This window comes from Lemur catta, chromosome 4 (genome assembly GCF_020740605.2).
Source record: "Lemur catta isolate mLemCat1 chromosome 4, mLemCat1.pri, whole genome shotgun sequence".
Lineage (NCBI taxonomy): Eukaryota > Metazoa > Chordata > Mammalia > Primates > Lemuridae > Lemur > Lemur catta.
The window spans coordinates 6,219,004-6,241,314 of record NC_059131.1 but is presented as its reverse complement, the minus strand read 5'-3'; the positions used below and the strand labels follow the sequence as shown (position 1 = coordinate 6,241,314).

The following is a 22,311-nucleotide window of genomic DNA, read 5'->3' as shown; positions in this document are numbered from 1 at the left end:
AAAATAATCTCTTTTAATGTCTAATTAAAAACATTTTCAACTGGCCAATATAATCATCATTTAATCCAATATGATGTTGTAGGCCATAAAGCCTTAAAAAAAGGAAACTACCAAAATTATAGAGAGGAAAACTGTAACAATTAATAGGACTCAAGGTTCTTTGATCTTGAGTAAGTCACAACCTCTCTAAATTACAATCTCCTAATCAATAATGTGGGGAGGCAGGGGATGGTAGTCAGCACAGCAGCAGAGAGAATGAGGACAACAATCCTTGCCCTGCTGACAGCACAGATTTGAGGTTTACAAGGGAGAGAGGTCAAAGTGCTCTGTTTACTTTATACATCTACACAGTCTACTATCCCCTTTCAATATCAGAAAGGACATTAGAAGACAGCTAGTTCAACCTTTCACTCCATGTAGAAGGCAACACAAACAATGTACAGAAAGAAGTATTTTATACATATTCTGGAAAGAACACACAAACTGATTACCACCATTAAACTCAAGCTCCAAAAATCAATGAATGTAAATCCTAGCGAGAATATTAAGAAATTAGAATCGAATTTAAGAATTCACATATTCCACTACACTTCACTGAGTTGCTCTTAGGCCAGTCACTATGTTAGGCACTAAAGATACATTTTTTAAAATAAGGAAGATATAGTCCTTCTCTGGAAGCTCACAATCTACCTATTAGTCTATCACTTACAATGTACTTATTATATGCCAGATATTCTTCTAAGCACTTCACAAATACTGGTAATCTAATAGGGACAGATATACTTAGGCCATTAGTTATAATTCAATGTATTAAATATCTAGTATAAGTTTGGACAGGAGTAATTGGTTCTGATTTGGGAAGAGATGAAGTGGTGTGAAGAACAGGTAAAAGAATGGTATTTATGCTACATCTTGAAGAATGAAAAGGGATTTGCTAGTAACTGAAGGGGAGCTACAGGGTAAAAAGGAAAGAGCATTCCAGATAGAGGGAACAGAAAGAGCAAAAGCTGAAGGCATCAGAATACACATGATGGTCAGAAAGCAGCCAGTAAGTTGAGTCGAGCATGGCTAGTAAGTGTAAGTTAGGAATAAAAAGCAGGCTGGTCTTACACATAGTAGGAAGTCATTGACTTTTTTAGTAGCCTAGAGATATAATTAGATAATTATATGAAAAAATCATCCTGGTACAAGGTACAATTTGTATATATGTGTATGTATATGTATACATGTCTATTTTTCAAAGTTTCCTCCTTATATTTATTACATATTTTAATCTATCAGTTACAATCACTTTGAATTTGACTGATAAAAATTAGTACCTTTTTTGTTCTTTTTATTATATTTTTCAGCAAGATTAGACAAAGACCTGTATATAACAAAAAAAAAAAGTCAACTCAGAAATCACATATTTGGACAGTTAATTTTGAATTCTTCTGAGAGAAAAGTATAGAACAGTAACTGATGCCAAATTTTAATGGAGAAGCAATCACTGAAGCAGGGACACTCTAAACACTGTCATTCTTTGCTGGCATTTGGGAGGGGGAAGATTACTTTACTTTCTAAAAAATCTTTGAGAGATAATGCATAGTGCCAGAAGCCTAAAGGCATAGTGATAAAGTGCTGAATGATTCTTTAGGATTTATGATACTTTAAAACTCAGAAATCAGTGATGCGATGACAAACATTGCTACCTAAAGAACAATAGGAATAAAACATGATCAAACAACTGACAAACAGCTGAGTCAAGTATCATGTAAGAAGTAATTGTTACTGCTAGTCAAGGTTCTATAACAACTGACAAGTCTCCATTTTCTATTGAGATAACATGAATTCCTTTACTCTCAATAATTAGGTAAAAGCAATTCAATTTTTTTCCTTAGCTTCTTTTAAAAACTAAGATCAGCACAATAAAGTGTTACTTGTCATAATATTAACATACACTTACCATTCGAAATTGTCATCCAATAAAAAGAGCAGTTTCAATACTACTACAATGATAGCTACAGCTTGCACATCATATTTAACAGTTTTTGCCATTTTAGCTATAGGATCAAATGTCAGAAAATCCACTTCTCCTATTCCAGTCATTTTTATCACTTGGCAGGCTAAACCGTGCATTTCATCTGTGGAAGAACAAAACAGTTGAATGTGGATTAAAATCTTTGGCTAACTAGACCACACTAATGTGTATAACCACAGGATAACCTTTATCTTAAAATATGATACTATGCTGGAACCTGGAGACATACATTTTGTGAATCAACCAAAAAATGGTATCTGTATAGACAAACTAGTGACAGAACCTTGGCAAGGCATAGTGTTTTCTATTCTGACTTCCTAAAACATCTACTATTTGTAGGACACATCCTGGAACCCTGTAGACAGCTATACACCAGTGTTCTGTTGTTTCATCCATGTCTCGTCCATGTTTCTATGGCAGTGTGTGCTTACCTGAAAATAATTCCCTTGAAAGACCAAAAACCTTCTCTAGGATACTGGAAGCCCTCAACATGTGCTTAACTAGATATACTGCTTTCCTAAAGAAATGACATGCTCAGCATAGACTGCATGTATTATTCAAGGCTGAATAATGTGGGAGTAGGAACCAGGAAACCTAAGACCTATATTTAGGCTTTCTAATCATTAGCTTTGTGCTTCTGGATTAGTCACTTATCCTCAGTTTCTTCACTTGTAAAATGGGTTACAATGAGGATAAACTGAGATTAAGTAAGATAGTACAAGTGAAAACTCTAAGTTACTAAACAAATTTATGTACTACCTAATCTAAGTACCTAATGTGTACCACATCTTATTCTAATTAATTTCAAGTATGAGAACCATCATTTATAAGAGCATAATGAACTTGCATGGAATTGAACTGAATCTCTTACATCCATTCAGTCACCATGTCCTGTTGATTCCTCTCCCTTAATGTAACATATAACAACACGGTTAAGAGCAGACTGTGGCACTAACTACCTGGAGTGGAGTTCCTGCTCCATAACTCACTAGCTCTGTGACCTTGGACAAGTTACATGACCTGTCTGTGCCTCAGTTTTTAAAATAATCTGAATAAAAAGGAATAACAATAGTGCCTACTTCACAGTTATTTTGAAGATTGAATGAATTAATATACCTAAAGCACTTAGATCAGTGCTGACTGCTCTCAAATCCATCCCCTTTTCTCTCTCCACTGTTGCTCCTTAGTTCAACCTCAAACTTGGTGTCTCTTGTTCTGGTCTTACCCTGCTGTGGTCCAATCATCTCATTCCCCTGCTTTCACGAATGCATTAGAACTTTTAACTCCCAGCCTGAGTAGTTCTCTTTAGTTCCCCAAACAAGCCATATTCTCACTTGCCTCTCCTCTTTGCACAGGTAATTTTTGCCTTTTGCCTAGAGAGTCAATTCCTTTTCCCCATTCCTCATCTCAAGCTTTGCTGGGCTGATTATCACTCAGCTTACAGAACTCAGTTATACTAATCACTTCTTCTGAGAATGCTTGTATAATACCAGCAGACTTCTTTGATCAGCCTTCTTCTGAGTGCTATGGCAGCTTTTCTGGCATTCACCCCTCTCCTGAATGAAGTTAAGCATTTACTTCTTTGTCTTCCTCTTAAATTTGAGAGTGACTCAATCTTCCTAACTGTGGCAGGCTACACATAATTGGTACTAATTACATGTTTATGGTAAAGAATGAGCAAAATACAAAACTAATTTCTTTCTTGAAATGTTTAAGTAAAAATTTTTTACTAACTAAAAATGCTTTGTTGGCCAGGCGCAGTGGCTCATGCCTGTAATCCTAGCACTCTGGGAGGCTGAGGCAGGAGGATTAGTTGAGCTCGGGAGTTTGAGACCAGCCTGAGTAAGAGTAAGACCCCATCTCCACTAAAAAAATAGAAAAATTAGCCAGGTGTCCTGGCATGCACCTGTAGTCCCAGCTACTTGGGAGGCTGAGGCAGGAGGATCACTTGAGACCAGAAGTTTGAGGTTACAGTGAACTATGATGATGCCACTGCACTTTACCCAGGGCAACAGAGTGAGACTCTGTCTCGAGGAAAAAAAAAAAAAAGCTATGTTCACACAGAAATAGAAAATATATAACAATGATAATTCAAAATATGGCATCAAATTATTTTTATATGTCTAATATTACACATTCTAATAACTTAGCTAAAGTTTTCGCTGGGCTTTTACTCATTCTTTTCAACATTTATTGAGCAACTAGTATGTTCTGAGTACCTGAAGATAAAGATATAGTCCTTTCCCTCAAGGAGCTCAGTGTTTAATAACAGGTAAATATTTAGAATGCAATCTAGTAAGGAGAATGACAAGGATGAGATGGTGCTTTGGGGAAATACAAGTGGTCCAACAAGTCTTTAGTGTTGAAGTGTAAAGAGGTTAGCAGCGCCACATCATGAAGATCTTTGTGTGATAATTTGGACTTACTATTGTTAAGATAATTTCAATTTACAGATTCCACCTAAATTTTATCTATTACCTACATTGGGTATTAGAGGCTGTTCTCAGATAACTTAAAATTCAAAACCATATTTTGAATTTTATTTTATTTTATACTATTTTATAAAGAATGATATTTCTTATCAGTTCTTTTACCACTGTTTGTTGGAGTTCAGGTTTTCAGGCTCTTTCTTAGCTACAGAGTTCTTTAAAGGTTTCCCTGTCATTCTGCTGCGACCCAAAGATCCAGGAGGAACTTACAGCTGTGACTAGACTGAGATGAACCCATCAGAAATGCCTGACACAGCCTTGATCCCAGAGTCTTCACAAATGCTCACTGAAGAAAATTCCTAAGACAATTCAGAGTCCCCTCATAACTTCTCCGAAACTTGAATAAAGAGCCTTGATAAATTGACTCTCAATGCTGGCACCAATTTCCCTTCCCCTCTACCAGAAGATTTACCCCAACAACACGCTAGAAGAGAAAGCATCTCTCAGGATATCAGAGATGGCTTGCCTTATAGGAGAAGAGGAGTAAGGACACTGTTATCTGAGCGGAAAGAAAGGCTGGCAAGATTGAGATATCTTCTACTCAACAGATTTTCTCAGCTTAAAAGACAACGAGCAGACACTGGACTTAAAGGAATTCAGAGTGAATCAAGAAGCGAACCATTCAAATGTAGGTGCAGTTTCTGCGTGTATCACAGATGGGATCCTTCTGAAAATGCTAGAATAGGCAATTATGACACCAGGCCAATTTCACCATAAACCTTATTCTTATGCTTTTGTTTTTTGCTGGTAATTTTACACAGCAATTTGAGAAAGCTATTCTTTGTTAGGATAGACTGTATAGCAATAATTTTGATAATCTATGATGAGTTCTATGATATATTTTTCTTGTATGTTTTCCATATTACTTTGATACCAGTAATTTATAAGGGATCTGTGTAGTTTGAATGTATTTGAATAACTTCAGTGTACTTTAGCTCTACTTTTTGATTTCACCCAAAGAACCCTCAATAGATCTGAAGTATTCTAAGTCAAGTGAGATAAAACTTAACATCATCAAGAATTTGCGGCAAAGTAACTTGTGGGAGAAGAATGTGAAGGAAACATTGGGTAGTTTGGCTAGAGCTGAATTGATTAGATTTTCTGGTTTAAAAAAAATTTCAATGAAAGGAAATTTTGATGTGCTGTATTTTTATTTTGTAGCAGCAAATAAATGTGTGCGTAAACAATAAAATTGACATTTGAGTACCTTTGAAAAAAAAAAAGAATGATATTTCTTGAATAAGTTCCCTTCTTTAAAAATTAATATCTTGAACTGCTCCTCTTATACCAAAAGTAGAGTAATAAAAAGGCAAGTGGAAGAAATTATGAGAAAAGTACCAAAGACAGTGTAGGATCCTGAAAGGCAGTATAATGTAGAAAGACATAGGGCTTGGAATGGGAAGACTGGGCTGTAAGAATCTACTCTGCCACCTGCCAGCTGGTGCCAGTGAACCTCCCCTAAGTCTCACTGATCAATGGGAACCCCACTTGCTCTTCCCATCTTCACAAAGGAGAGAATACACCTAAGGGGCACTTTGGAAGCTCCAAAGTTCTCCAGAAATTACATTAATGATAGTGAAAGCCACCAGAAACTCTACCCAGCAGGCTCGTCGGTAGCTGTGGGAGGAACCATACTAGACATACTAGACAGTACATCTGAGTCACTCACAGCCATCACAGGGGCAGTGCTTATTCAGTCAGAATATGCGTGACATACTTGCTGAAACTTCCCTTCCGAGCCCCAGAGGCTACATGGTCACCTTTAAAGGCCCTGAGGAGGGGTATTTGTTGCCCCAGCATGCTTAAAACCACTTTTCGCTTGCTGGGAACCTTAAAGCCTCTCTTTGTAAAAGTACCACATACACAGCCCTCTTCTTTTTGATCAACAGCACCATATGAATGATGGCACTGTTGAGAGCGCTATTTATAAATTTTGAAAATGGCACATCCTGCAAATCCTTACAATCTTACAGATGCATAGTTTGCAAACCAACTTCAGACATTTTAGAATCTAAATCCTAAGGCACAGGGACTATCACATCTTAATTTGTAGATCTATTTTGTTAAAAAAAATAATTTATTGCTTTCCCCCCACTAATAACACAAACTCAACATATGACATAAAGGTAGAAGAAAGAAAGTAGTAATACGCATTATCATAACTTAGAAAGTCACTGTAATATTTTGGGGTATTTACTTTTAATATTTTTATGAACATTTTCATTTTATGTAGCTGTGGTCATGTTAGATATAATTCTGTAATTTGGCTTGTCTCATTTTTTATTATAATATAAACATTCTCCATGCTTTTATGAACTCTTCGTAAACATTATTTTAAAAGCTACATCATGTTCTACTGAATATACACACCATTGTTTACATAATCCTTACCTTTCTGTTCAATATTTAAGTTGTTTCTGATCTTCTATATTACAAATAAAATGACCAATATTTATGTACAATGGTTTTCTATATTTTAAATTATCTCTATTGAACAGATTGAGAGAAGTAAAATTTCTCTACCCTGATTCTTTATGAGTCCAAAAAGTCACTTAATAAATATCAAATGACAATAATGTCTCTTGCATATTATAATGGATTTAATTCTACTTGTTACTCTCAGGAAGTGTTAGGCAAGAAATACTGTTAAACTATATACAATGGCCAGAAAATATCATTTCCTTCTCTTTGTCTAATAGTAAACATGTGAGATAGATGTTTGCTATTAATCAGACTAGATCAGTTATGTTTTGGTAATCCTTGGTATTCCTTCTAAAACCTAGTATTTTCTTTATAAATTGAAGATTTTGGAATTATAACAGAATACAGGAAATTTCCATACTTGAGAGAACCATCAAGGTGGGGGGAAGAAATCTAAAACAATAAGTCTGACCTATACAACACATCAAAATGCAGAAATGAGATCTTCCAGATTATGAAATCTTAAATAGTTATTGACTTCTGAAAATCTGAACAAGAGACATATATTCCTTAGCTTTATAAAGGATACATTTGAAAAGTTTAAATTATTTTTGTTCCTGTTTTTAAAAACATTTTAAAATTATAGTAATATTTGTATTTGTATATATGTTACTACATATTTGTATTTATTTTTATAGTTAAGGTATATATAATTTTGTATATTGCTTTTTTCACACAATGTATGTATTTTCTTGTCCTATTAAAATATGTTCAATCCCATTTTTGATATTGCTTAAGCAATGGTACAGTCATGTTATGTTTGTATTTTCTCTTAAGAATATAAGTCCTAAATTTCTCACATTTCTAGTCTAGCAAGAAATTCAGGACTGGATTCCATCAGCAGATTCCATTGGGGTTACCTGTGTCTTGGTATACGGTGCACCAGGTATAGTGAGGCTCTTTCTATGTTCTATATGTTGCCTTAAAGAGTTCACTGGGATCTGATCAGACTTTCATCTCCATTTATTTTAGGGATTGGAAATAGCACATGTAACCAAACAATAAAAACATTACCTACCATAGCTTAGCTTCTGGGATTTTTAAAAAATTAGAATTCATTATGTAATAATAATGCTTCATGAAAATAAATAAGTGCTGGTTTTTTTTGAGGGGGGAGACTAGGTCATTAATAAGACATATTGAAACATTTGTTACTTTACTTGCACTTAGCAAACTTAAGATAAAAACCAGATACATTATCTCAAGAATAAATCCCTCACACCAAAATAGAACTCCATTTTTGAACTCTATCCCTTTAACCATTTTAAATGGTCTGAATTATTTTAAGAAAGGATTTTGAAATTAAGCTTCATGTTATTAATTATGGATTCTTCCAAGTGGCTCTAACAGTCTGGGATTTGAAAGAATTCTATATTCTGTTTATTATAATTCTATTAGTTAAAGCTTCCTCACCATATATACCACACACTTACCAGGGAGATTGACTTCCATTAAGTATTTCATACACAAGATGTTGGGATGAAGATAGCAGTCTTCAGTTATGTTTGGAAAACGAGGCAAATCTAAAAATGTGGCAATTTCAATTGTTTTTTTATGGATATCTTCATAGTCAGGCCAAGACTGTAATAAAAGAGAGATCACGGTAGCAAATTTTACAACATAAATTATTTTTAAAAATATTTTCTGATTTAAAAAGTAATATGCATTCAAATTTTGCAACATAAATTATTTTTAAAAATATTTTCTGATTTAAAAAGTAATATGCATTCACTGAATAAAATTTGGAATGTGGAAAAATGTAAGAAACACCCATAAATCTTTAATATTCTAACTTAGCAATTTTAAACAGTAATAACACTAAATTAAAAAGGCACTAAATTCATTCTGTCTAGAACTTTAGTGCAGAACTACACTTTCTTGTAGTTTTTTGTGTATGCTATTTACATTTTTGTGATTTATGAACATTCCTAATATTAATACTACATATAATTTTTCCTCATTTGCTCATCCACTCACATATAAATATTAAGTTTACAGCCTATTCTACACAAAGTACTTTGGGAAATATAAAGATAAATAAGACAATCCCCTCAAGGAGTTTACAATCTAGAAAGGGAGATACAGTGTGCGTGAATAACCATAGTACAAAACAGAAGGTCGTCAGGTACCGCAAGTAAGAAATAAACAAAAGGCTTATGAGATTTCAGGGAAATTAACGTTTCTGATATGGTAGGACCCTGTTAAAACTGGGCCTGAATACAAACATTTTAGAACCCTTTTGGCAAGTATTTATTCTAGTTGAGCATGTGTATATTCCATGACAAAGCAATTCTACTCCTAGCTAAGTATACCCAACAGAAATGTGTACACATGTCCACAAAAGACATGAACTAGAATGTACATAACATCACTATTTGTAAAAGCCCTAAACTGGAAACTACTCAAATGTCCATCAATGGTAGCCGAGATAAGTAAATTTTGATATACTCTTACAATGAACATTATTCAGCAATGCAATGAATGCTCTGCACGTAACAATGAATGATCTTCAAAATATAATGTTTTAAAAAAAGCCAGAAGCAAAAGAGAACGATTCCACTTATATAGTGTACAAAACTCAGCAACTCCATCCTAAACTTCCATGCTGTTAAAAGTCAGGGCCACTCTGGGGGTGGGGAGGTCATGACTGTAAGGAAGCACATGGTGGAGCTTCTAGGGTGCTGGTAATACTTCTCCATGTAGGTACTGGGTACATGACCGTGCTTAGGTTGTGATAATTCTTCACGCTGTACACAATTATGATATGTGGACTTTTCTATGTCTATTTCACCTTAATAAAAAGAAAAAAAAAGGGGGGGGGAGACAAGAAAGGAAAGGTAACCAGTTAAGTAAACTATTTTGTGTAAGAGAGCTGGTTCATATATCACCTTTGTGGGAGAAATAATCTAACTGGCAAATACAGAGTTGGGAAGACCTTAAAAAGCAGGAGGCCCAATCCTATAAAATCCCTAGCAGGAGGATATCTGTGAACCTTCAATGATGGGAACTCAATACCTTTCTCAAAGACAGTCATTTCATTTTTAATGGGTCTAATTGTTAAAAAGTTCTTCTGTCATCTAAGTGAAAATTTGCTTCCCAATTTGAGCTTATAGTCAATTAAATTGCCTGAGTTATTTTAGAAAATACTGCTGTTAAATCATGCCTTGCCTATCTTCTAAATGTGTGAATGTGTTTGGGAGCCAATTGAAAGAATTATTTCTTTGTAAAATTTTACTTTGTTAAATTCAGCTCACATGCAATTATAAAGCACAGAGAAAGGTTTTATAATGGTACGGGGGTATGTTTATGAAAAACAATCACACTGCTAATTTCTAGATTTATAACTATGCTTGATTTTACTTTGCCTGAAGCTACAATCTTCTTTGCATTACATTTATTTCAATACAACTATTTCAGTATCTAAACTCTTGAGTTTTATTAAAAAAAGTCCTTCAGTTTATTCTATATTATCAACCTATGATTAATCTGTAATAAAGAACACAGCGTAAATTTCTGTCAATCCAAAGTAGCAATGTGGCCTTTGAAATCTTTTTTTAATGTTGAGATAGAGTAATGCTACTTGTATACTAAAATATTATTAATTGTATTCTAATCTGTGAATTTAAAAGAGAAGAAAGGAAAACAAGTTCTCAGTGACCTTTGGAAGGAAGATATCTTCCTTTGCATTTAAAAAATTAATTCATTTAGACCTCAGCCTCATTCTGCACAAATTTGAAGTGTCTTTTCAAGTTAAGACAATTTTAACATTACTGACAAGATTTATGGCAGCCCTAATCCTTTTATTGATAATTAATTCAGGTAGGAGATGCAATTAAGTATTTTTATCTGCAAACAAAGCAGAACACTAGAGCAGGAATGTTCCCCTTAGAAAAACAATTATCTCAAAAAAATGATTTAATGGATGATAAAGTCATGACAAGTAAGCATAACGTCATTAATGAAAAGCTATTTGGTAGGCTAATAGGATTTAGTGTATTTTCAAAACGTCCACACTAAAAGTTGGTACAGCAAACTACATCTGGTGACAAATAGGTCACCATCCTTACAAATATAAATTGAGGAGAAAATAATTATTAATAATGTAAATCTATCTATTTATACTATAGTATAGATTCTAGATTTTCCTAGTTTCAATTCAGTATTACAGATTTCACCTTTTAAAATTTCATTTATTTTTAAACAGAGCTAACTTTTCCTTTTTGAATAACACTCAAAATTATTGTTTTTAAAAGGTGACTACAGGGTTTTCAATGCCATTCCTCCTTTTTTTAAACCAATCTTCCATCACTGTTATACATTTAGGTTGTTTCCAATTTTTAAACTAGTATAAATAATGCCACGATGAATATATTTCAACATTTAAATTTGATTATAAAAATAATACATGAACATTACAGAAAATTTATGAAATATAAAATACTACGCTGAAGACAACAAAAATTCCCTCACAACTTAAGAGAAAACTTCCACTAGGATCTTGGTAGACTTTTCTCTTAGCCCTTTTTTGGCACATCCGTATTTATAACATTGGCATTTAAATCCAACAACCTATTTGACATTTCTACTTGGATATCTCTCCAGTATGTCAAACTTATTTATTCCAAATTTTCTGTCTCCAACAGTGTTTCTTACCCAGTCACAAAAAAACAAACATTTAGGAACATCCTTGACGCCTCCCTTTCCTCACACACCACATCCATTCCATTCCATAGCCAGTTTACCTCCAAGCTTGGTCCTAAATGCTAGACTTTCTCTTCGCTTCCACCTATACTACCCCAGACCTGGATACCAACTTCCTGATAGTCCCGTATATGTTTCTGCTTCGTTGCAAATGGTAGTCAGAGCGAGAGTTTAAAAGGCAAATCTGATGTCACTCCCCTGCTAAAATCCCTCTAACAGTTCACATGCTCTTAGGCTCAGCTCCTTTCTATCTGAGAACTTTTGTACAAACTGAATTAGGAATATAGTTTCATCCTCTACACTTTCACCTAACATCATATTTTGTAAGAATTTCCTTATATCGTGAGATAGCCTATAAAAATATCATTCTGAGTGACTAGAAAATATTCCCCACTATGAATCCATCATTTTGTTATTATTAGCCATCTATGTTAGATGTTATATGCATCATATTAAGCAGCTTTTAAAAAATGTTTTCATAAGTAATTCCATGACTTAGGAAAATATTCATAGCACAATATTGAGTTTTTAAAAAGGAGACAAATTTGGGTATGCTCTTCAATCCTAATTTTGCAAATATGTTTATGCATATTAAATAAGACAATCAAAAATAGCAAATGTTAATGGCATTCATGAGAAATTGGATTGTGGATGATTTTCATCTTCTTTGTACTTATTTTTTACATTTCTACTTTTAATCATTCTGAATATATTACTTTAGTAATAATTAAAAAATTAACATTCAAAATCATATTATGGTGGTCTAACTAAGCATAGACTTACCCTATGACCCAATAGTTGGATTTCTGGATATACACCCAAAAGAACTAAAAACAGGACTGGAACAGATATTTGTATACCAGTGTTATCAGCATTGTTCACAATAGCTAAAAGGTGAAAGGAAACAACCCAAATGTCCACCAATGAATGGATGAACTAAATGTGTGTGTGGGGGGTGTCTACATGTATTAATATATACATATATAATACATACATATAAATATTATTCAGTCTTAAAAAGGAAAGAAATTCTGACAGAAGCTACAACATGGATTATCCTTAAAGACATTCTAAGTAAATTAAGCCAGACAGACACCAAAGGACAAACATTGTATGATTCTACTTATATGAGCTACCTAAAGTAGTCAAATTCAGAGACACAGAAAGTAGAATGGTCATTCCCAGGGGCCGGGGCAAGTGGGGAATGGGAAGTTAGGGTTTAACGGGTATGGAGTTTCAGTGTGGGAAGATGAAAAAAGTTTAGAGATGGATGGTGGTGATGGTTGCACACAAATATAAATATATTTAATGCCACTGTACACTTAAAAATGGTTAAAATGGTAAATTTTATGTTATGTATATTTTGCCACAGTAAAAAACAAGTATAAAAAAGGAACCTAAGTAATATCTGCCTAAGGAAAAAAAACATATTAGAGAGGTCATAATTAGAAGTATAGTAAAGGCAAAGATTTAGAAAATTCAGCATATATAAAATCTACATTCAAAATCTATACTACTTGCTAATATCTACCTTAATCTTATAGAAAATCTCTTAGCAACAGAAACATACTTTTAGGCTGAAAAAGATGGAGTTACTAAACTATTAAAAATGTAACACCAAGATATGGGTCTGCCTATACCAGGCGACAAAATATATTGAGCAAAAAGAAAACATAATATCTGCAGAATCTTTTGCTCAGGACTTCTTTGCCAAAAAATCATGCTTACTATTTAATGATTCTAGTATAAGATTAAAAGAGATCTTCCTTTTAGTGCCTCAAATGAGGGTAAAGAGTTACAACTGCACATCACCACTGCAAACATTTCTGTCTCAGGGGACATCATTAAAAGCATCAGAATGCTACCTCCCGCCACCAACAACACATGAGGTGGTGGCCCAGTTGTGCCTATAGGGCTTAGCTATGGACAACCTTCCCTACGCATCTGCTCCCAGTTCAACTGAGCCAGGCCAATTTGGGGTCCTGGATTCCTAACTTAGCACGGTATCTAACCTCTGGCAGAAGGGCTGGGAGCATTGTTACTTAAGCATGGTTTCAGTGTCTCTGTCCCATTATCCTTAGCCCAGAAAGAGGAGTTAGTCTCTGACAAGATTCTGAAACATTGACAATGATCATGTAATACTTACAGTAACCATGCAGTAAATGTGTTAGAATAGGCTTATTCTGACTTTTAGAAAAGGCATCTACAGAATACACCCAAGGGACGTGTCTGTTAGAAGTTTCTAGGTATTTGCACCATATTTTCACTAGGCATGTGGAATTTGATGTATTGGGTAGAATAAGAGGTCTACCAGAATGCTGTTTAAAACTTTGCACATTTAGTAAGTTATAATAGCATTTTGTTTTATATTGACCCTTTGGTTACCTGCTAGTCTAATTCTACCTTAATCTTTTGTGGAACAAAGTGGAACAACAACAACAAAAGACACAGGCAGAGAGATATGACTCCTCTGTACTGCTCAAAGCACCATCTCCATTAGAATCACTTGCAAGATGCTTACGAAAAACACATCTTCTTAGGTCCCACACTCCACTTACTGAATCAATCTCTGACACTGGGTCTAGGAATCTGCAGTTTAAACAAGCTCTCCAGGATATTCGTATGCATACTAAACCTTGAGAGCCTCTAGAGACTAATGAAATATCTGTGGATCCCTAGAGAACAGAATATGCCACTTGTAGGAAGCAAAAAATAAAAAATAAAATGTAGTGGTTTCCCATCCTCATTTTTCTTGCAAACTGGACAAACCCTCAGATAGTGTTACTCCAACAAGCTTGAAAAGAGAAGTAAGTGCACACACACTTTCCGGTGATGGCTAAGATGAAGTGGGAGGCCAGAAACAAAGGACGACATCAGCCGGCTTCTCCTCATGCTGTCTGGCAGTAGTAATTCGGGAAGGGAGGAGTAGGAATCAGGGAAACTGAGAATACCTGTTGTTATTATGCTCACCTTAATTTCCCTCAGGTAGATTTTAAACCTGTCATATTATTATTCTAACAAAGATTGCACAAACAATCCCGAGGGCTACAAGTGTCTTACACAGTTAGATGGTGAACAAATCTAGAGTAAAGTTTGAAGACTGAGTGTATTAAAACTTGATCCAATAAGGCCTTCATTGGGAGGTGCTTAAGAAGTGACTGACAGCTCTGGAGGAGTCTTTTTCTTCCTTCAACCAAAAGGGACCCAGTTTCACAAAGGGTGTAAGATTGCTCTAAGGCAAAATGAATCATCATGGCAGAGTGCCACTCAGTGGGTTTGGCTGAACCAGTATTACATCTTTTTTTTTTTTTACTCATTCAGAGAGAAGATCAGAATGTTGTTGATCAACATTCAAAATACTGGAGATGTACTTCAGAATGAATTTCCAGTTTCCTCTTCATCCCTCCTTGCTGAGTCCAGCAAGGATGATGAAATGACTAATTCTTGAGAGGATTTAGAAACATTGCCAAGGACCATGGTAGAATAACATGTATGTTACATATTCTGTATTTAGAAACTGGTCTGTGGGCTTAAAATATGTAAAAGTAAAGAAAATCAAGGCTGAAAATATAGAAGTAGCTTTACTTTCTATAAGTCACTGACAGAATAAATTGTACCTAAAAGAGACAAGTATGTCTAGACTCAATACTTGGGTTCAACCAGTGATCTGATTATTTGGTACGCTGTGAAGAGCTGGTACCCCTGAAAGAGACTAGATTTTCAGTTTACCAGATGGACTGAAAGATTTTTGCTAGAATAGTGCTTCAAATCAGCACCATACTCCAGAAACTTGAGTGAAAAATAAAGTAGCAGAAGAGGCAGAGTCAAAAAAAAAGGGGGGAGGGAGGTTATCTTCAAATTAAATAAGTAAATAAATAAAATGAAAAGGCTATCTACCTGGGGTTGGGAATCACAACTCAGAAAAAGGAAGTGATTAGAAATACTAAAACTTAAATTTGCACACCCATCTCCTCTCCTGAGCTTTGCTCTTAAGTCAGGGTAATGGTAGGAAGACTCAGAGTCTCATAGGTTGCTTGGAAAAAGAAAACAAACCACATCAATACTCTGTATTCTTTATTCCATTCCCCTATGTTTTAAGTGAGCTTTGTCAGATATGTTGTTATTAAGACAGAGAGGTCCACTTAAATACTAACAGAATGACTTAATGGAAAGAAAACAGCTCACCCAGGATAAAGGTTTGAGAAGGGTTTCTAAAGGTTTTTTTTTTCTTTTTGGTTTTTAAGGTATGCTCAACTTTCTGGAATAACAAAACCAAACTAAACACAGAAGGAAAACAGTCCCCAGCAGCCCCCACTCACAACTCCACTGGCATTATCTTCATTGCCATCTCCTAGCACAATTGCACCTTTTGTCATTTCTGGTGGAGGTACAGCTGCTGAAGAAGCCAAGACTTAGTGGAGAAAGCTAAGACATGGAAGGGGGGAAGAAAATGCTTCCTTTGTTAATGAAAAGCCATTTCCATTTAAAAGTTTCAACATACTATAGAATAGTGAATGCACTTTTGTGAGCAAAGGCAAAGCACACAATGAAGAAAAGCTGCCTGTCAATTAAATAAACAGTCATTTGAAGGCATCCCAAACCTTCCCCTTTTTTTTGAAAAAAGTAGAGGAGGGAAGGAGTGTGGACTTATACTACACTTGGCTGAAGATGTGTCTGTAAAAGGTATAACATAACACACAGGGCTCCTAGAGTGATACCGATCCATTTAATTACAACAGTAAGAAATCATAAGTTTAATACGTTTTTTAAAAGACCATGAAGCTATAATAAATTGTTCCAGCATGCATTAAAAACTGAGCGCTTGGGAAAGCATTTTATTGAATTTCACAAATATTCCAGTGAGTTTATTTTCCTTCATGAAGCAATGCTTTAAGACAGGTAAGGACAAGCTAGAGTTTCTGTTACACAACAGCAGGCTCCTGTGATAAACCTGATTACAATACCCTGTCAGAGGCAAACTTCCTGCTCTGCTATTTTAAAAAAGAAAAAAAAAAAGGAGTGCAGGGCCTCGCCCTTACTTATTCTTATTGTTGTTTTGAAGCAAAGATTCAGCTGAGAAAAAGCTAATGCTCCATGCACCTGTTAATCCAAACTTACAAGACTTTCTACAACAAAGGAAAATTAATAAGGAATAAAACTATCAGAAGCAATGACAAAACACTGTAATTATTTGTGGAGGAAGGATAAAAATGAATTCCACATGTACTATGACTCAGAAAATAGCTCACCTAGCATTCTTAGTCTGCTAGAATTATCTTAATGATTGTAAATCTTCCAAGTAGTAACAAAAAATACTTTTTTATGTTCAAAGTCTAGTCTTCTGGAAATTTGTGGTGAACACATCACTTTTTGTGAAATACAGCTTTGGTCCTGAGGATGAGACCTCTTTAGAAACATGTTGTTGACTTGCACAGACAAATACAAACCTTATGAACAAATGCAAATTATGAATTGATGACCAATGAGGGCTTGCCAACTGAAAAGGAGACAGTAATTTGTTTTGGCCTCAGAATCAGAGATGGGAAAAACCTATTGGAGTCCTTCTTCCTAAGATTTGTCTGTTCTCCAGATACTCTGCTGTTGCATAGCTACATTCCAATTTGATATATCTGTAGTAAAGGAGATTAAAAGATGGTATCCAGAAGAGTAGATAATCCCCAAGTAATTTCTGTTTGATTTTGGAAGGGTCATGTGATTATTTTTGCAGCAGATTTACCTTTGTCATTATTCAGTTTTGTTCAGGCTAGTGTAAAACCAAATCCCCATTCTCTCTTCCTGGGAAGTAGAGGTGAGGGAAGCCCCAGGCTGAGCACACTGGGTACTGGAGTATACTGGCCCAGGATCAAACTAAATCACAGGTAATCCACATAAAATCACTGGTTTTGCTTATGAGGTATGATTCTCAAAGAAATATAAAAGTAGCCTCACAGATACATTTTCTAATCTGAGTAGTTCACTATTGGTTTAAGTATACTGGCAAAGAATACAAACAAATTGATAAGATTATTTATTTCACACACTGGTTTTCATATGAGTGATACTGACACACCCATAACTTATTTTTAAATGACCCTGCTTATAAGCAGAAGTTATATCCCTTATAAATTTACCATTAAAATTTAATAAAATGCTTTTTTTCCTTTAACCAAACACCACTATTTAATGGCATTCTGATATATTATTTAATAAATATATCAGAAACACTCTGGAAATTTCCTACTTGTGTGGAAAAGACCAATTTGAAATCTGATTTCAACAAATCAGTTTCAGATCTTCCAAAAATAAAGTGTTTAAACCTATTCTGTTTTATATCTATTTCAAATCATTTAATCAGTAAACAAACTGAGTCCTTACCATGCACACAGAATCATATTAGGTCCTATAGGTAATAAAACAGTAGTAAATATGGTCCCTACTCTCAAAGAGTTTACACCTTTTAGCTGGGGATGCAAGACACAAACCCATGCATCACATACTGTCTTTTGCTTTCTTTTAGAAATTCTACTTAGACAATATCCTCTAGCTGCCTTTAAAATTTTGAAAAATACAAAAGAATATATATATTTGTAAGCTATGAAGCATAATAAAATGAATACCCATGAATCACCACCTGACTTAAGAAGTGGAACATTACCAATATCATCGTATCTACCAGCGTACTCCTATATCCTATCCCTCTGTCTCCCCCTTTAGAGGAAACTAGTATCCTGAATTTTGCTCATCATCAACTTGCTTTTTTTTAAAAATGGTATCACACTATAATATGTAGTTTTCTAAGTCTTGCCTTTTACACTCAATATAATGTTTCTCAGATTCATGCATGTTGCTTGTAGCTGTAGTTCACTAATTTTCATAGTTGTTTAATATACCCTACATGAATATATCACATATTTATACATTTTCCTGTTAATAGATATTTAGATTGTTTCTAGTTTTCTTTGTGTTTTCATTGCCTAGCTGCCTTCTTTAGCCTTCTCCCCAAACACAAAACCCTATCAATAGAGAACTAGTTAATTGTGGCATATCTATACTATGCAATTCTAAAAAGAAAAAAAATTGATAACTAAATTCCAATTATGTAAGAGAATATCTCTATTCTTAGGAAATATATACTATTTAGGAATAACGTGTCATGATGGATGTAACTCACACTCAATAATTCAGAAATAGAATCACACAGATACACAGAGGGAAAATGGCCCACATGATAAAACAAATGGGATAAAATGTTAATAATAGTTCAATCTGGGTAAAGGCTATATGGGTAATCTTGTATTTTGTCTTTTTAGTTTTGCAACTTTACTATAAATCTGAAATTATTTCAAAATCAAGTTTTTTAAAAAAAATTTCTCCAGGATATGAGTGAAAAAAGCAAAGTGCAATGGTTGCTATCAAGATATAATCTCATATTATTTATTATGCTTATATTTTCCACCAAAATCTCTGTAAGAAATCTGTTTTACCCTGTCCCTTCACTTAAGATTAATTTAAAATAACAAAAGATAACAAGTGTTGGTGAAGATGTGGAGAAAACGGACCTCTCATATAATGTTGGTTGGAATGTAAATTAGTATAGCCATTATGGAAACAGAATGGAGGTTCCTCAAAAAACTAAAAATAGAACTATCATATGATCCAGGGATCCCATTTTTGGGTATATATCCAAAGGAACTGAAATCAATATGATATCCATCTGCACTACTATGTTCACTGCAGCATTATTCTAAATACCCAAGATGTGGAATCAACCTAAGTGTCAATCAATGGATGAATGGAAAAGGAAAATGTGGTATATACACACAATAAAAAACTATACCGCCTTTAAAAAGATGGAAATTCTGTCATTTGCGACAATGTGGATGAACCTGGAGGACATCATGCTAAGTGAAATAAGCGAGACAGAGAAGGACAAATACTGCACACTCTCACTAATAAGAAGAATCTAAAAAAGTTGAACTCATAGAAGGAGAGAGTAGAATGATTACTAGAGGCTGACTATAGGCTATAGTCAATAATAATGTATAGTCATGTGTTGCTTAACAACAGGGATACATTCTGAGAAATGCATTATAAGGCAATTTCATAGTGTGAACATCACAGAGTGTATATATACAAACCTAGATGGTATAAGCCCACTACACACTTAGGCTACATGGGATATAGACTATTGCTCCAAGGTTACAAACCTGTACAGCATGTTACTGTACTGAATACTGTAAGCAATGATAACATGATGGTTAAGTATTTGTGTATCTAAACATATCTAAACATAGAAAAGGTACAGTAAAAATACAGCATAAAAGAGAAAAAAATTATTCCTGTATAAATAGGGCCCTTACCACGAATGCAGCTTGCAGGACTGGAAGTTGCTCGGGGTGAGTCAGTGAGTGAGTGGTGAGTCAATGTGAAGGCCTAGGACAATACTGTACACTACTGTAGACTTTATAAACACTGTACAATTAGGCTATACTAAATTTATTTCAAATATTTTTCTTTCTTCAATAAAAAATTAACTTTAGCTTATTGTAACTTTTTTACTTAACAAACTTTTTAATATTTTTTAAAAGCTTTTGGACTCTTTTGAAGTAACACTCGGCCTAGAACAAACACATTGTATATCTGTACAAAAATGTTTTTTTTTCTTTATATCTTTATTTATAAGTTTTCTATTTAAATTTTTTTGTTTGTTTGTTTTTTTACTTTTTAAGCTTTTTTGTTAAAAACAAAGACACAAACACACACAGTAACCTGGGCCTACACAGGGTTAGGATCATCAATATCACTATCTTCCATCTTGTCCCACTGGAAGGTCTTCAGGGACAATAACATGCACGGGGCTGTCATCTGTGATAACAATGCCTTCTTCTGAAACACCTCTTGAAGAACCTGCCTAGAGGCTGTTAACTTTTTTTTAACAAGTAGAAAAAGTACATTCTAAAATAATATGTAGTAAACACATAAATCAGTAACATAGTCATTTATATTCCTTATCAAGTATTATGTACTATACATAACTGTACCTGCTATAGTTTTGACTGGCAGTGCAGTAGCTTTGTTTACACCAGCGTCAACACAAACATAAGTAATGAATGTAGTGTACTGCAAGGCTATGAAGGGTACAACATCACTAGACAACAGGAATTTTTCAGCTCCACTATAATCTTATGGGATCACCATGGTATATGCAGACAATCCTTGAACAAAATGCTGCTGTGCAGCATATGATAGTATTGTATATTCCAAAATAAGAGTAAATCTCAAATGTCTCACCATAAAAATATGAGTAATTGAGGTGATGGACATGTTAATCAGCTTGATTTGAATCATTCCACATGGTATACACATATATCAAAATATCACAATGTGCCCCCAAAATATAAACAATTATGATTTGTCAATTGAAAATAATATTAATTTTAAAAAGAAAAAAAAAATAGTCAACAAAAGGGATTACTACTAAGGTAGGTATTTTATGTAAACAAAACCATGACCCTCCAATAACATGGTCCATTTGGGGGAAAAAATTAAGCAAAGATCAGACTAGAGACAATATTCATGAATAGAGACTACATCTTTAAAAAAAAAAAAAATCCAAGAATAAATGAACACTGAGAAGCTTTTAGGCATTCGAGAAAGAACTGTTCAGGTAATATTCACCTAAAAAGCATCTGAATACTGATTCTATTTCTAAATGTCTAAAAATCAGCATTTGAACACTTCTGTTCTGCTCACGAAGGACTAACTACTATAGGAATTGACCTCCTACCATAAGCAACAGAGAACTGGAACAAACGTATGAAAGAATAGTTTCAGGAACTGGACAACAGGAAGCATGGGACTGTAATCCCTGAGAGAAGAGAAACAAATGGCCCAGCTTACTTCCTGGAGGCAGTTTCCAAACCGCACTGCAGACGTGGGAAATGAAACAGAGGCTGGTGGTCTTGCTGAGCTGAGGGGACAAGGACTGGAGGTCCTGGAAGCTGAGGTGGCTTGTAATTTGCAGGGAGAATACCAGAAAGGATAAAATTGCACAGAGAGTGCTCCAGAAATCTGCAAAGGGGTCCTCTCAAGTCTTTGGTTGAATACCAGCATAGGCATGTATGAGGAAAAAAAGTGAGACCAGGGGTAAAAACTCATTGAAAAGCAGTAGACCAAACAATTTCCAGAGCTCTCAAAAGGCAACAGCCAGAGTACAGAGACCTCAAAATACTAGGGACACTGGAGTAGTCTTTTGAAGGGATATACCTTAGTAGTGGGGCTAAAGTAGGGACTAACAAACCAGACATAACAAAGCTCAAAAACAAGCTTGTAAAGGATCAAACTAATCTTCAAGTTACTTAATATAAGCCAGAACAAAAATTCGGCACCCAACAATGTCAAACGCACAATATCTGCATCCAATCAAAAATTATCAGGCAAGCAAAGAAGCAGGAAAACAATCAACAAAAACAGACTCAGAAATAACAGACAATGGAATTGGTAGACAAGAGCCTTAAAACAACTGTAATAAATATTGTCAATATACTCAAGAATATAAAAGAAAATATGAATATAATGAGAAGAAAAAGGCAAGAAATAAGATTAAAATAGAAGTTCCAG

The 22,311-nt window shown here is 34.5% G+C and overlaps 1 protein-coding gene across 3 annotated transcripts in view; it reads right to left on the bottom strand.

Annotated features, from left to right (window-relative positions):
- TAF1B (TATA-box binding protein associated factor, RNA polymerase I subunit B) overlaps positions 1-22,311 on the bottom strand; it is a 67,357-nt gene that overhangs the window by 12,375 nt on the left and 32,671 nt on the right. For all 3 annotated transcript variants that reach the window (XM_045549025.1, XM_045549024.1, XM_045549026.1), the window contains 3 exons: positions 8,424-8,571; positions 1,946-2,123; positions 1,320-1,366 (listed from right to left, as the gene is read on the bottom strand). In XM_045549025.1, coding sequence (XP_045404981.1) covers positions 1,320-1,366; positions 1,946-2,123; positions 8,424-8,571 — 373 coding nt within the window. The remainder of the gene's footprint in view (positions 1-1,319; positions 1,367-1,945; positions 2,124-8,423; positions 8,572-22,311) is intronic.